The 11991-nt window shown below is 56.5% G+C and overlaps 1 protein-coding gene across 1 annotated transcript; it reads right to left on the bottom strand.

The window, feature by feature from the left end:
• Positions 1 to 1926: 1926 nt before the first annotated feature.
• EVX1 (even-skipped homeobox 1) lies at positions 1927 to 6948 on the bottom strand. The gene is made up of 3 exons (XM_003807899.6): positions 6292 to 6948; positions 4437 to 4693; positions 1927 to 3855 (listed from the first exon to the last, which is right to left on the bottom strand). Exons 1-3 carry the CDS (start codon positions 6716 to 6718, stop codon positions 3316 to 3318), a joined length of 1224 nt encoding a protein of 407 aa, XP_003807947.2. The 5' UTR covers positions 6719 to 6948; the 3' UTR covers positions 1927 to 3315.
• Positions 6949 to 11991: the final 5043 nt, after the last annotated feature.

Raw genomic sequence — 11991 nt, 5'->3', positions numbered from 1 at the left:
AGTTAGGGAGCTGCTAGCCAGAATCATTTTGTCTTCAAGGCTCTGCGGAGCTCATCCTCTTTATCCTGTTGTTTAAAATGAGCATTATCCCAAACATATGCAATGCAATCAGTTTGGTCACACTTACAAGAACACGCTTTAATAAGGCAATCAATCACACGCTAACAAGCCAGCAATTGCCGGGGGCCGGTGCACACTCGGGCTGCGGGGTGGCCAGCCTTGCCCAGCTGGGCGAATCTGGGCTGGGCGCTGGACCGCGCTCCCAGGCCCTGCCGGCCGGCCGGGATTGAAGAGCCCTGGGAAAGCGTGAGTCGGGAGTGAGGTGTCAGGCTTCACTGGGGGTTACCTCAGAATCTGTGCCCCAGAGCAGAGTAAGAGAAGAGGAAGTGGGAGCCCGGAGCTCATAGCTACATCGGCCACTAATAGCTGTGTAGACCTGGAGCCTCCGTTTTCCCTCCTGCAAAATGGAACCGAGATCAGGCAAAGCTAAGTAGAGACACTGAGAAAGCTGAAAAATGAAAACAACATCATGCTAGGCCCTGGTCTAGCCTTCTCATTTTACAGATAAGGAGGCTGTGATTGTGAAGGGGCAGTACCTTCTTCAAGTCAACTCCCACTTCCTCCCTGCCACCACCCAAATGGAACGTGTCATGCCAGATGGGGTAGCCTGATGCAAGTGGGCTAAGAATATTTGGGGGGAGAGGGGGAGTGAGAAGTCGTGCCTAGCGCCAAACCGTAAACCTTGGCAAAAGGGAAATTTCATTATGAAGTAATGAGTAATTCCTCCTGGCAAGATGTATTGTTATATCTTCCACTTCAATTTGGAGGAAGAGAGGCTCAATTACCCAGAAAATACAGTCAATTAAAGGCTGCTGATTGGACACGAAGCTGGATCATCGATCTTGTACTTTCCAATATCTCTGCAGACACCTCATTTTCCCTCCCTATTAACTGAAAATACGCCTGGCATTAAGGCAACATGCAGCCCATTTACCTGTCGCAAGCAATCTCTGCCCAATATGGAGCAACTGCAAAATTTACCAGGATTTGGCACTCAGGAGCTTTTGGCTGCAGGGGAGGGGGTGCTGGAAACCTCAGGGCACAATTTGCTTGGGAGGGCACCCGCTACTGTGTGCAGGAGGATTTGCCGTGGAACCCAAGGAGGGAGGAGGGCATTTGAGGAGTCTCTGTGCTGGCAAAGACAGTGGCAGAGGACTCCTCATGTCTATGCAATCCAGAGCCTCCTGGACTCCCAGAAGGCACCCACCTCTCCCCTGCTTAAGTGGAACTCCACAACCAGCCACATTTGGCTCTCCTGTGGGGGATGCAGGTGCAGGCTGGAAGTTAGCTGCTGAGCACTGCCTTTCCTCTTGTCCTAACCCCTCAGAATCCCACCCTCAAGATGACTTCCAGTATGAGGACAATTCAGACCAAGATGATCCCAACCAAGGAGGCTTCCTCCCTGCTGTCCTCCACCCTCAAGTGCAGAACCAGTTTGACCAGAAAACTCAGGTCTCTGCAGTACTCAGGCTCTACTGCCACTGCCCCACTCACCTTCCCTTTGGGCTGGGGTGGAGGCAGGTTGCTCAGAGACCACAACCTGGGTCCCCTTTCTGTTGCTCAAAGGACTGGAACAACTGGAGAAGAAACCACAGGGGTGGGCCCCTGGCAGCACTCTGCTGCCACTTTACCCAGGAACGGTTCCCAACATACCCAAAATTAAGGAAACATGCACCCCAGGGCAGCTTGGAGCCTGTCTTCTCCACCTCCATGCAATGGCTGCTTGGAGCCTACCAATGACAAACAGTGGCTTGGAAGACTCTGTGGGTCCATCTTTTGGTTCCTTCCCTATTCGAACCCATGGTGGCTGAAATAGCAACTTTAAAATTCAGTTAAGAGCTGCCTGCTGCCACAAAAACTAAAATGTAAAGTGAGAATTATGTCCAGCTTTTATTGCAATATGGTTAACGAATCATAACAGCAAGTTCTTTGGGCTTCAAAGGAAAACCCCAAATCAAACCAAATTCATTCCCTGCAGGAAGAACCACTCCCTCTCAGTCAGGGTGAAGCTTGCATTGGGGTTACACGTTCTCCTCTTCCTCAAAAACTGGCTGCAAGGATGAGTGTGGGAGTGAGGATTTGGGAGTGGCTCTAAACAAACCCTGGTGGAGGCCACAGACAGGGTCCCCAAAAGGGACAGAAGGCTCCCACTGGTATCTGAAAGTCAAGCTCCAGTGGTAGCTTGGGAAGAAAATGAGAGAAAGTTGTAAAATACCCAATGCAAAGGGTAGGGCCAGAAAGTTCCTGGTGAAGTGAAGGTGAACAAGCAAAGGATGAAAATTGCCTCTAATTTACCGCCAGATACCGAGAGAGGGAGGTGAAGTTCCCACTCCCTAAGCTCTTCCCTGGGCGCCTTGTTAACAGCTCAGCTCTGGGGTCAGTGGCCAGCTCCATGGTGATCATTATTACACATTCAACATTCACAAACCCTCCTCGCACACATCACTTGCTAATCAGGGTGTGTGCTGGGCCCAGGGAAAAAAGGCTTGGCCTCATAGAAGCGGCAAAGGGCTCCTGGGGCATCTGCAGCCTCCCCGGCCAACAAAAAAGTGGGGGCAGGGAGAGATGGAGCCGCAAGTTGAGAAGTGTCACAAAGCTGGGAATGAGGAAAGAGATCAGGTGCTGGCAGACGCCAGACCCAGAAGATGCTGTGTAGTCGAGGCTCCAGGTTCCATGCCAAGGGGCTGGATTCTCCCTGGTAGTAAATCATCTCTCACTCTCTCCTCCAAATGACTGGTATGTTGCCATCCACCAGCCCCTTGTCATGCCTTGGAAAAGCTGGCAAAGATTAATCTCTACCTGCTCTGCATACACAGCATTTTGTTCAGAGAGACAGCAATTTCCCTTTCCAGTGCTTGGGCCTTGGCTGGAGAGAGGGGGCCCGGTGAGAAGGAGTGTGAGGTGGAGGGTGAGGGGCCGAGGGGCTGGATATTGGTTGCTGTTGCTGCTAAGTTTTGTTTAGCTTTGGAGCTACAGCCTCGACCCTGGTGGGGGGCGGTGGGTCCGGAGGCTGCCCCGGAGGAAGGTCTCTCAACCTCTGCTTCCCTATCCACACTCCTGCTCCCCAAACGCGCCAGCCACCGCCACTTCCTAGGCTTTCCAATTCTTGCGGCCGGATCCCGCTGGTCCTTTTCCGCCCTCTCCTTTCCCCCTTGGCGCCCTAGGGGCGAGGAGCGAGGAGCGAGGCTGGCTGAGTCCCGGGGCCGGGGGGTGACCCCACGGGCGTCATGGAGCCGGCAGCCAGCCGGCGGCCCCTTATCTAGTGAGGGGCACCTCCTCCCTCTGGTCCAGCGCGACGGAGGAGGCCTTGCTGAGCACCGAGGGCGCGAAGGTGAGGAAGGAGTCCGAGCGGGAGGTGGAGGCACAGGTGAAGTCCGAGGCGGCGGCAGCCCGGGGCGCCAGCCCGTTGGCCGGGCCGTTGTGACAGGCGAGGCAGGAGCAGGGGCCGCCGGCAGAGGCGCCCAGTCCGTGCGCGGGCCCGGGGTAGAGCGGCGGGTGGCGGAAGGCGCACAGCAGTTCGGGCCGCGGGTAGGGCTGCGACAGCACGCGGAACGTGTCGAGCGGGCGCAGCGGGCCGCTGAAGGGCGAGGCGGCGGCGGAGGCGGCGGATGCGGCGCCCAGGCCCACCGGCGAGTAGTAGGGCAGGGGCAGGTGCGATGGGAAGGGGTAGGGCAGGCCGCCCGCGGCCGCCGCATGGCTCATCATGTAAGTGTAGAAGGCGGGGTCCGCCGGGTGGGGCCACGTCATGGCCAGGCGCTGCCGCTTGTCCTTCATGCGCCGGTTCTGGAACCACACCTGGGGAGAGGAGCGGAGCAGGTTCAGTAGCTGGACTTGGCCCGATGCTCAGAGGCCAGTAGTCTGGTCCCGCTCCGGGGACAGTGTTCGCAGGGCAGGAACAGCCAAAGCAGACACCAGCCGGGTAGAGACCGACGCCACCACCACCACCTGGAGCTGGAATCCCTCCGAGAGAGGTTTGGGGAGTGACTCCAGCCCGCTCCCTCCTTCCTTCTGCCCAGGTGGCCAGGCCCCCGGGGTGCCAGAGGCCAGTGTGTGTATGGGAGGAGCAGTGAAAGGACATGGACTCAATTGGTCTGCGGCCGCAGAGAGCGTGTCCCCAGAAACTTCCTTGTCACCCGCACAGGCACTCTATCCCCTTCCCCCACGCCCACCCCTTGTCTATTTAACTAGGAAAGGTACAGAGTCAGCCACAAGGCAGCAATGCCTGCCTAGGAGCTGTCACGAGGGTCAATCTGCACGCGCCGGGCAGGGAGACCCCAGGCCCAGATTCCTGGCCTGCGTTTTAGGGAGTTGGCAGTTGGCATTTACTTCCCGCTAAATAGGTGCACACCCGCCTCCCCAGCCTGGACCCCGCATACCTTGATGGTGGTTTCCGGCAGGTTTAGGGCGGCCGCCAGCTCACATCTCCGCGGCCTGGATACGTAGTTCTCCCGGTAGAATTCCTTCTCCAGCCGCGCAATCTGCTCTCGGGTGAAGGCGGTGCGGTAACGACGCATCTGGTCACTGGCGCTGCACGCCAGGGTGCCTTGCGAGCCGCCCCCACCACTGCCGCCGTTGCTCTTGGGGGTCTCGCTCCCTCCGTTCGGACTGCCGACCAGCGCCTTGGAGCCGGACCCTGCACAGCGAGTCCAGAGCACAGGCGTGTACAGACACAGACACACAAACGCCATTGAAGTGGGGCTGTAGGCCTAAGGTGGGAGGGTGATTTGGGAAGGGACACCCTGTCAGCCACCTCAGTAACTGTTTCTGCTAGGGTACTGCGGGCTCTGGGGAACCCAAGAAGGGAAAATAAGGGCCTGCCCTTGATTGGGTAGGTAGAGGTCTTTGGGGAGGCCTTCCCTTCCTCTAAGGCATCCTGGGTACAGGGGTTCCCAGCCGCCCTTCCCACCTGCCCTGGAGCATAGGTGAGCTTTCTGCCTCCCGTTGGCAGGGGTGGGCAAGGGTGTGCACTTCTGACAGGCACATGAGTTGAGATGCACCTTTGTGCTAGAGGGTTGTAAACTCTGGGTCAAGTGCGTTGTAGAATGCTGGGCATTCAGAGTTTCCTTGCTCTTATGTGTGACAGGCTGCCAGAACAGGTGTGGGAATGTGTACTAGGTTCCGTGTATTGCAGGGCTGGAGTGAGAATGCATGTTGAGTATCTTATTTATTACCTTAGTATATGTGAGTGGAGTCCAGGTTGTTCTGAGGGTTATGGGAAGGAGGCTGGGTGAAATCGGTGATAAGATAGTAAGGGGTAGGTGCAGGTATTCAACAAGGCGTTGGCTGCCAAGGCCAGGGGGTGGTCTTTCTTCCCCCCCCCCCCAGGCTCTTTCCACTCACTCCTACAGTTCTGTGGAGGAGTGTCTGCTGGTGGGCTCCCCTCTCCTCCCCCCCACCAACCCGCGCCCAGTTTTCTACCCCCTTCTGGGGAGGTGATTGTTGGCACAGAGGGAAACTCCCTTCCGGGCTATCCACCCCCTTCCCATTAGCCTTTGGTGGGGAGGGGTTCTCCAGTTAAACCAGCCCCCCTTTGGGCCTACCTCTGAGAAGGGTGGGGCTCCAGCCCCCTGCAGCTCCTTTTCCTTTGGGTGGAGAAGTGGGACTAGGAAGGAAAGGGGAAGGGGGGAGGACCCGATCTCTGCCTTTTCAAATGCAACCGGAGACCAAAGGCAATTAGACCATTGGGACCATTTCCGACCTGGCGCCGCGAAGCCCGGGAAGTGACAAGGTAATTTGGACCTCTGACCGACGTGCAAACTGGTCGGAGGGCTGCAGCACCCGGGCTGCCCAAGTGGGCCGCAATTTTACGGTCCTTTATGAACTCCTGGCTTCCGCGCCTCCATGCCTCTTACACCCCGCCAGCCACAAACTGCCCGGATCGGCGTTTGATCTTGCCCTCGCCTGGGGAAAGTGTCTTCCCCGAGCAATTGAAGCATTCCCCGAGCAGTTGAAACACTGGGTGCTTGGGGTGAGCTTTGAATCCCCCAAGTCCAGGACTTGCATCCCCCCCCTCAGCACCCCTCACTCAAGGCACTGCTGTCACCCTCAGTCCCGCCAATGCCAGAACACAGTAGGAGACCCCCGCCAGAACGCAGATAGCAGAGAGAGTTTCTCAGGTGGGTCCCCCCAGCCATCCTGCCTTAGGGAAGGGAGTGTCTTCCTCCTGGCCTGCGCCGAAGTGAAGGGTGGGCGCAGCGGGAGGCCCGGGGAGCGGAGGGGCGCGGTGGCTACCTTTGCTGTGCTGGTACTCGGCGTTCCCGGTGGCGCAGTCCGGGGTGCAGCTCACCTCGATTTCTTCATAGAAATCCGACTCGGTGTCCGAGCTACTGGGTTGCCCCTGGCCGGAGACGCTGTCGACTGAGGGGGCCGGGGGTCCTGGGCCGAGCATGGCCGCCCCATCTACCCGGGGCTCGGCGCCCGGCCCCGCCGCGCTGCCTGCGAGTCCATCTACCGGCTCCTCCTCCGGGCCTCCCCCGCCGCGCTCCCGGGTGGCCGGAGGGACGGCCCGAGGGCTCAGGCAACCACGGGGCACCATCTTCTCGGGCGGCTCCGGCAGCGGGCTGCCCACGGCTTCGGACAAATTTGAGACTCTCTTGCCAACCAGAGTGCCAAGCTGACCCCCATCCAGAAACACAACCATGTCCTTTCGGCTCTCCATCCCGGGGCTCTCCGGTGGGGGAGGGGAAAGCCCCAAGTGAGTTCCTAACCCCGGCTCCCTGGGTCTCCAGCGGCCGGACGGATCTTGGTTGCAAGAGGGAGAAAGAGAGGCCGGGTGCCTGGGAGGGCGCGGAGCTGCTGGAGCGCGGTCTGGACCGCGACCGCGGCGGTGGCGGTGGGGAGCTAGGGTCACCTTGTGAAGCGAGCGCTCCTCTGTGCGGCACCGCCTCTGGGAGGAAGCCCCATTGCCCTCTTCTTTCTAAGCTGTCATCCTCCTGCTGCAATCGTCATTACAGTACCGCTGGTGACGCCACTCGGCGAGCGCAAGTGGATAAATAGAAACGTCTGCCACAGCGAAGATGAAAGGAAACCCGCAGCTAATGGCTCGGCAGTGATGCGCCAGGTGTGGGCCTCGCTCGATTGGGGAGGAGAGTGTGAAAACAGACAGAGAGACACACACACTGAGAGAGGGAGACACCCAGGCAGAGGGGATGCAAATGGAATGCCGCAGAAAGAAAAGAGAGCTTAACGCGCGCGGCGAGTTCCGCAGGGGCAGCGGGACTCGGTAATTAAATAAGCTTTTGATTTTTTCTTTTATTGTTGTTTTGACTTTTGTTTTCTTAACTTGGTGCCTTGATCTAACACCGATGAAAGAATCCATAACTGCATTTTAGAAGTGTGAAGCCCGGCTTACAAGCCTCAATTCTGTCGGCATTATTACAAGTGTCTGCCCCTGGCAGCTAACCTCAAACTGGCTGAAAAGTCTTTTTACAAGCTACGGAAAAATGTATTCCCCCGCCCCAAGTTGACTGGAGAGCTTGAGGCTGGGCCATCTTTTCCTCTCTTCTCCTCCCTCTCCCTACCCACCTCTGTCTCCTTACTCCTGGGAACCAAACTTTGCTATTTTTCTTCCCCAAGGGGCAAGAAATAAATACCTTATTATTATTTTTTTAATTTAAAGACCCGCCTTGGCTTCTGTAAGAGTGTGTGCTGATTTCTTTTAAATACCTCCTTCCCATCTAGATGGCCTTAAGTTTTCCACAGCCTGGCTTCATCTTGAGATGGCTATTCGTACAAGAAGTCGCTTTCCTGTTTGCCTGGACCTCGCCTGCACTCCAGGTATGTTGGGTGGGGAGAGTTTCTAAGAGTTGCCTTTTTTTTTTCCTTGCCCATATTTTAAAGTATTCGTTCAGAATCAACGAATTCTCCTGGAAAGAGATTTTTCGAATGAAGAGGCGCCAGGAATGCGGCCCCTGCTGTGGCAGTACTGGAGGCCCCTACCTGGGAGAAGGCAGTAGCTTTCACCGCGCTATTTTGGGCAGGGATTCAGCCTCCCTGAGTACAAAAAGGTTGGGGTTCATAGAGGTTTGACTCATAAGGTCCTCTCCCAAGTCCCTGCCTAGGGGCAGTGGTACCTGTCTCCAAAAGTGGATGGCGTTTGAGGTAGAAGAGAGTGAAGTCGCTGAAAATGCCCTAAAACAGCAAGTAAGTAGGGGCTCTGATGAAGGGCTGGAGGTGGGGGCAGGGGTTGTGGAACTTGATATCTGGGAGCTGCCATAGGCCTCTCTTGGCTCCTCTCCCAGGGAAGAAGCTGGTATAAAACTCCTTCAAACTTACCCTTTTTGAGTTCCAAGCAAGTGTGCTGGGGCCAGGTGGGTGGGCTGAGTCTATCCCCACATTGCTGAGGGCAGGAGGTGGGCACCTTCTATGCTCAACCCCCCTTTCTCCGCCTCCTCCCGAAGAGCTTCTAGCCCTAGGCAGCCAGCTGCAAAGGGCAGCCCAGCACCTCCCTCCTTTCTGTGTCCCTAGCAATGCCCCAGCTTTTACAGGTAAGTCCTCTTCCGTGACCTTTTTGTCTGTTATCTCCTACTTTTCTCTCCTCCTTTTTCTCTTTCTGTATTCTTCTCCCTCTTTGCTTCTCTCCTCCATCTTCCTATCCATAGGGTTAAGGAAGGTAGAGGAAGTAAGGGGTCCAAAGAAAGACAAAGTTTCCTCTTCACTCCGGCTTTCCACTTCTCTTTCAGTCTAAGACGATGTTCATTAATCTTGCCTGGGGGCGGAGGCAGCGGGATCCGGAAGGTAGTGTCCACATAGATATTTCTACTCCTTGGGACTCCTGAAGCCACTATGTGCTGAGCACTGCTAGCCCCAAAATCCAGGGAAATGTTTTAGAGGTGAGAGGATCAATTGGGAGTGAGGGGAGTCAAATCCTAGAACCGTTTCCTGCCTTGGAGAGCTGTCCAGGTATTCTATCTTTCTCTGTCCTCCCTACCAGCAGCCACAGCCTGAGGGAGCACCTGGCTTGCTCTCTTTCCTGTCAATGGCAAGCCCCCTGGGCATCTGTCTTAGAGCTTCCAAGGTTGCCTACTCTCTATAGGGCCCTCCAGCACTGGGCCTTTGCGGTGCCCACCCTCCTCTCCTCCTTGAGCGCTTAACCTTCTAGTGAGTAGCCTGCTGCCCCCATCTCCTGGGGGCTGGGTCCTCAGAGGGACTCCTGGCTCCCCACCCCGCCCCCAGCTCTGCATTCAATGGGAATCCTCTGTTTGATCCTCTTTTCTTCTGGGTGAGATGAAAGCCGAGTAGGAGTGAGAGATCAAGGAGTGCCACTTAGTCTCCTTCCTGGGTCGGGCACTACGGAGCAGGGCTTACATCCCGCGGAGAGGGCTGGATGGAGCTGAGGACCAGCTTTTCAGAGGGAGGTTGCCTCCCTCGGGCTCCAGATCTGAAGCTTCAGGGACACATCCCCTCAGCCCAAAGCCTTCCCCAGCCCTCTCCCGACTTCTGCCCCGCTCTTTCAAAGCTGACTGTTTGGCCAGTCCTAGGAGCCTAGGGAACCACCCCCACCCCCGCCCCTTTCCACCGGCGCATTAGGGGGAAAACGTTTTAACCAAATGTCACTTCTTCCAAAAGCATCCTTTCATCAACCTCACATTAACAGCGGTTGGGTTTTTAAAGGAAAGAAGACAAAAAAAGAGAGGACTGGATAAGAACACTGTTTTGGTTTTTTGGGCGGTGAATGTGGGGGGAGTATTTAATAACATCGTTATCACTGTGTCGTGAAGGTTATTCGCGGCGCGGCTCGAGAAGGAAGGTAAATTCCGAGAGCAAGTGAAGCCCTGCACAACCCCATTAAGCCTGGGCAATCCCATGACAGCAGAGAGGGGGTGATAGCAGCTGAGGTGGAGGCCGCTCCAGGCCCGTCGGCTTCTCATTTCTCGCGGCGGGGGACACCCATCCCCCACCTGCCACACGGCAGGCCCCCCGTCCCTTCCCCCGCTGGGGCGACGGGCTCCGGTCCAGCCGGCTCCTCTCGGATTGAAATTCTCCGGACTTCAAAAGCTCCCAGCTTGGCTTCCGCCGGGGCTGGGCTGGCCTGGCCCGGGTCGGAGGGGGGTGGGTGGGAACCCCGGGGAGGCGACGGAGATAAGATGCGCGGGTCGTTTTAAATGGAATCGGAAGCCGGGCCTAGGCCCCCAGACGCGCGGGTCAGCTGGAACAGCTTCGTTCCTGAAGAAAACCGGGCTCGGAAAAGCGGCGCGTGTGGGGCCTGCCTCCGCAGTCTGCCCGCCCGGCTCGGGGGAGATGGCCCGCGGCCCCGATCACCCTCCCCAGCCTGCAGCGGGCCTTTCAACGGCGACAGGGCCCCGAGAAGGGAGAGAGCGAGGAGTCCTGAGCCGGGGGGCCAGGAGCTGGCTTGTCGGCTCAGGTGTCGGTGAAAATGTGATCAGGAAAAAAATGTTTTCGCTTCTCTTTGGTTAAAAAGTAAGAACAAAGGGAGCTTCCTTCTAAACAATAAGCGTGGTCTGGCTGTCGTGAATATTAGTCTTGGGCCCTCCGTCATCTTCCAGGCTGTGATGGGGGCGCCAGACTGCTGGGTCCTCGCGGTGGGGACAGCCGGAGGTGGGTGGTTCTGGGACCCGCTTCCCCCTTCTGCCTTGGCTGCTGCTGATGCCCTTTTGGGAACCCGGTGCCACTGCTGGGTGCACCCCTGGGGAATAAGGTCGAGTGGATCTCACACTTGCAGGTAGATGAGGGTTGACCACTCCCCTCACCTCCTTGCACTGCAGTGGAATCTGCTGAGAAAGTCGGTGGCAGCCGTGTAACTGTGGCAGGCACTGTGGAACAGTTTCTCCTTCAGACAGGGGGAAACTGCAGCTTCTGGAACTCTGATTTTGAAGAGTGCCCCCTCCTCTCCACCCTCCTGGAATGGAGGGCCAGGTCCTGGGAGGCAGCTGACCCTGCTGCACTCCTGCCTGTACACCTGTCTGCCTGGGCTCCTTAAGGCCAGCCTGGTAGCTTCCTGGCCCTGTGCTAAGGATGTCTGGTCCACATCCCCATTCCCACCACTGGCCCATCCTAGGGCTGGAGGACCCAGGGTAAGACTGGCAGCTGAGGACCTCCCCAAGCTCAAGGTTTGCCCCCACCTCAGCCACTGACTGGAAGGGCCCAGTGCAGTTTGTGTCCAAGAACAATTCTCCAACACCCAAGCACCCAAAGGCTCAGACATCTCCCTCCCCAACCCTAGCAGAGATGCTATGGATTCTTCTTCATTATTGTCCTGAAGTTTGCTTTTATTACAAAGAACATCAACACCCATTTCTCATTTAATCTAACAATCTCATTTAATTTAACAGTCCTTTAAAAGGCCTCAAGAGTCCACAGTGCATTTTTTCCCACAGTTGTAGAATGACTAGTGGTCTTGACTCAGATAGCTAGGTCAGGGCTGAGTGTCAAACCAGGCTCAGTCTCCCTTCCAAGGCCATGTCCCTCCCTGGCCTTCAGGGATGCCTCAACCCCCAACAATGCTTTAACTCTCCATAAGGCAACCCTCCACAAAGCCTCAGCCTTTACTGGGGTTTAGGCAGGTCTATGGGCCTCTCAGAGAGTGTCCCTCCTGCCCTTAGAAGCACCTGCATGGCTGGAAGGCTCAGGGCCCACACAGCTGGATGGACTGGTCCTCACCCTGCCACCCCCATCCCTCACCCACACCACACATACTTTTCCAGGAGGGCAAAGAGAAATCCCTCTTAGAAGTCTGGAGTTCCCACATGATAAGAGCAGTCACTGCTCTAAGCGTTTCACATGTATTAGCTCTCCAGCCTCACAACAGGCTCTGAGGAAGACAGCATGAATCATCTCTATTTTGTAGCTGAGAAACCCAAAGCACAGACAGAAAGCTGATGTGTAAATGAGCATCAGGATTCAACCCCTCCCTCCAGCTCAAAGGCCACTTTCACAATTTGAGAATTAGGAAGGTGCTAAGCATTGCCTTCT

Source organism: Pan paniscus, chromosome 6 (genome assembly GCF_029289425.2).
Source record: "Pan paniscus chromosome 6, NHGRI_mPanPan1-v2.0_pri, whole genome shotgun sequence".
Classification (NCBI taxonomy): domain Eukaryota; kingdom Metazoa; phylum Chordata; class Mammalia; order Primates; family Hominidae; genus Pan; species Pan paniscus.
This window is presented reverse-complemented; position numbering and strand designations above follow the sequence as displayed.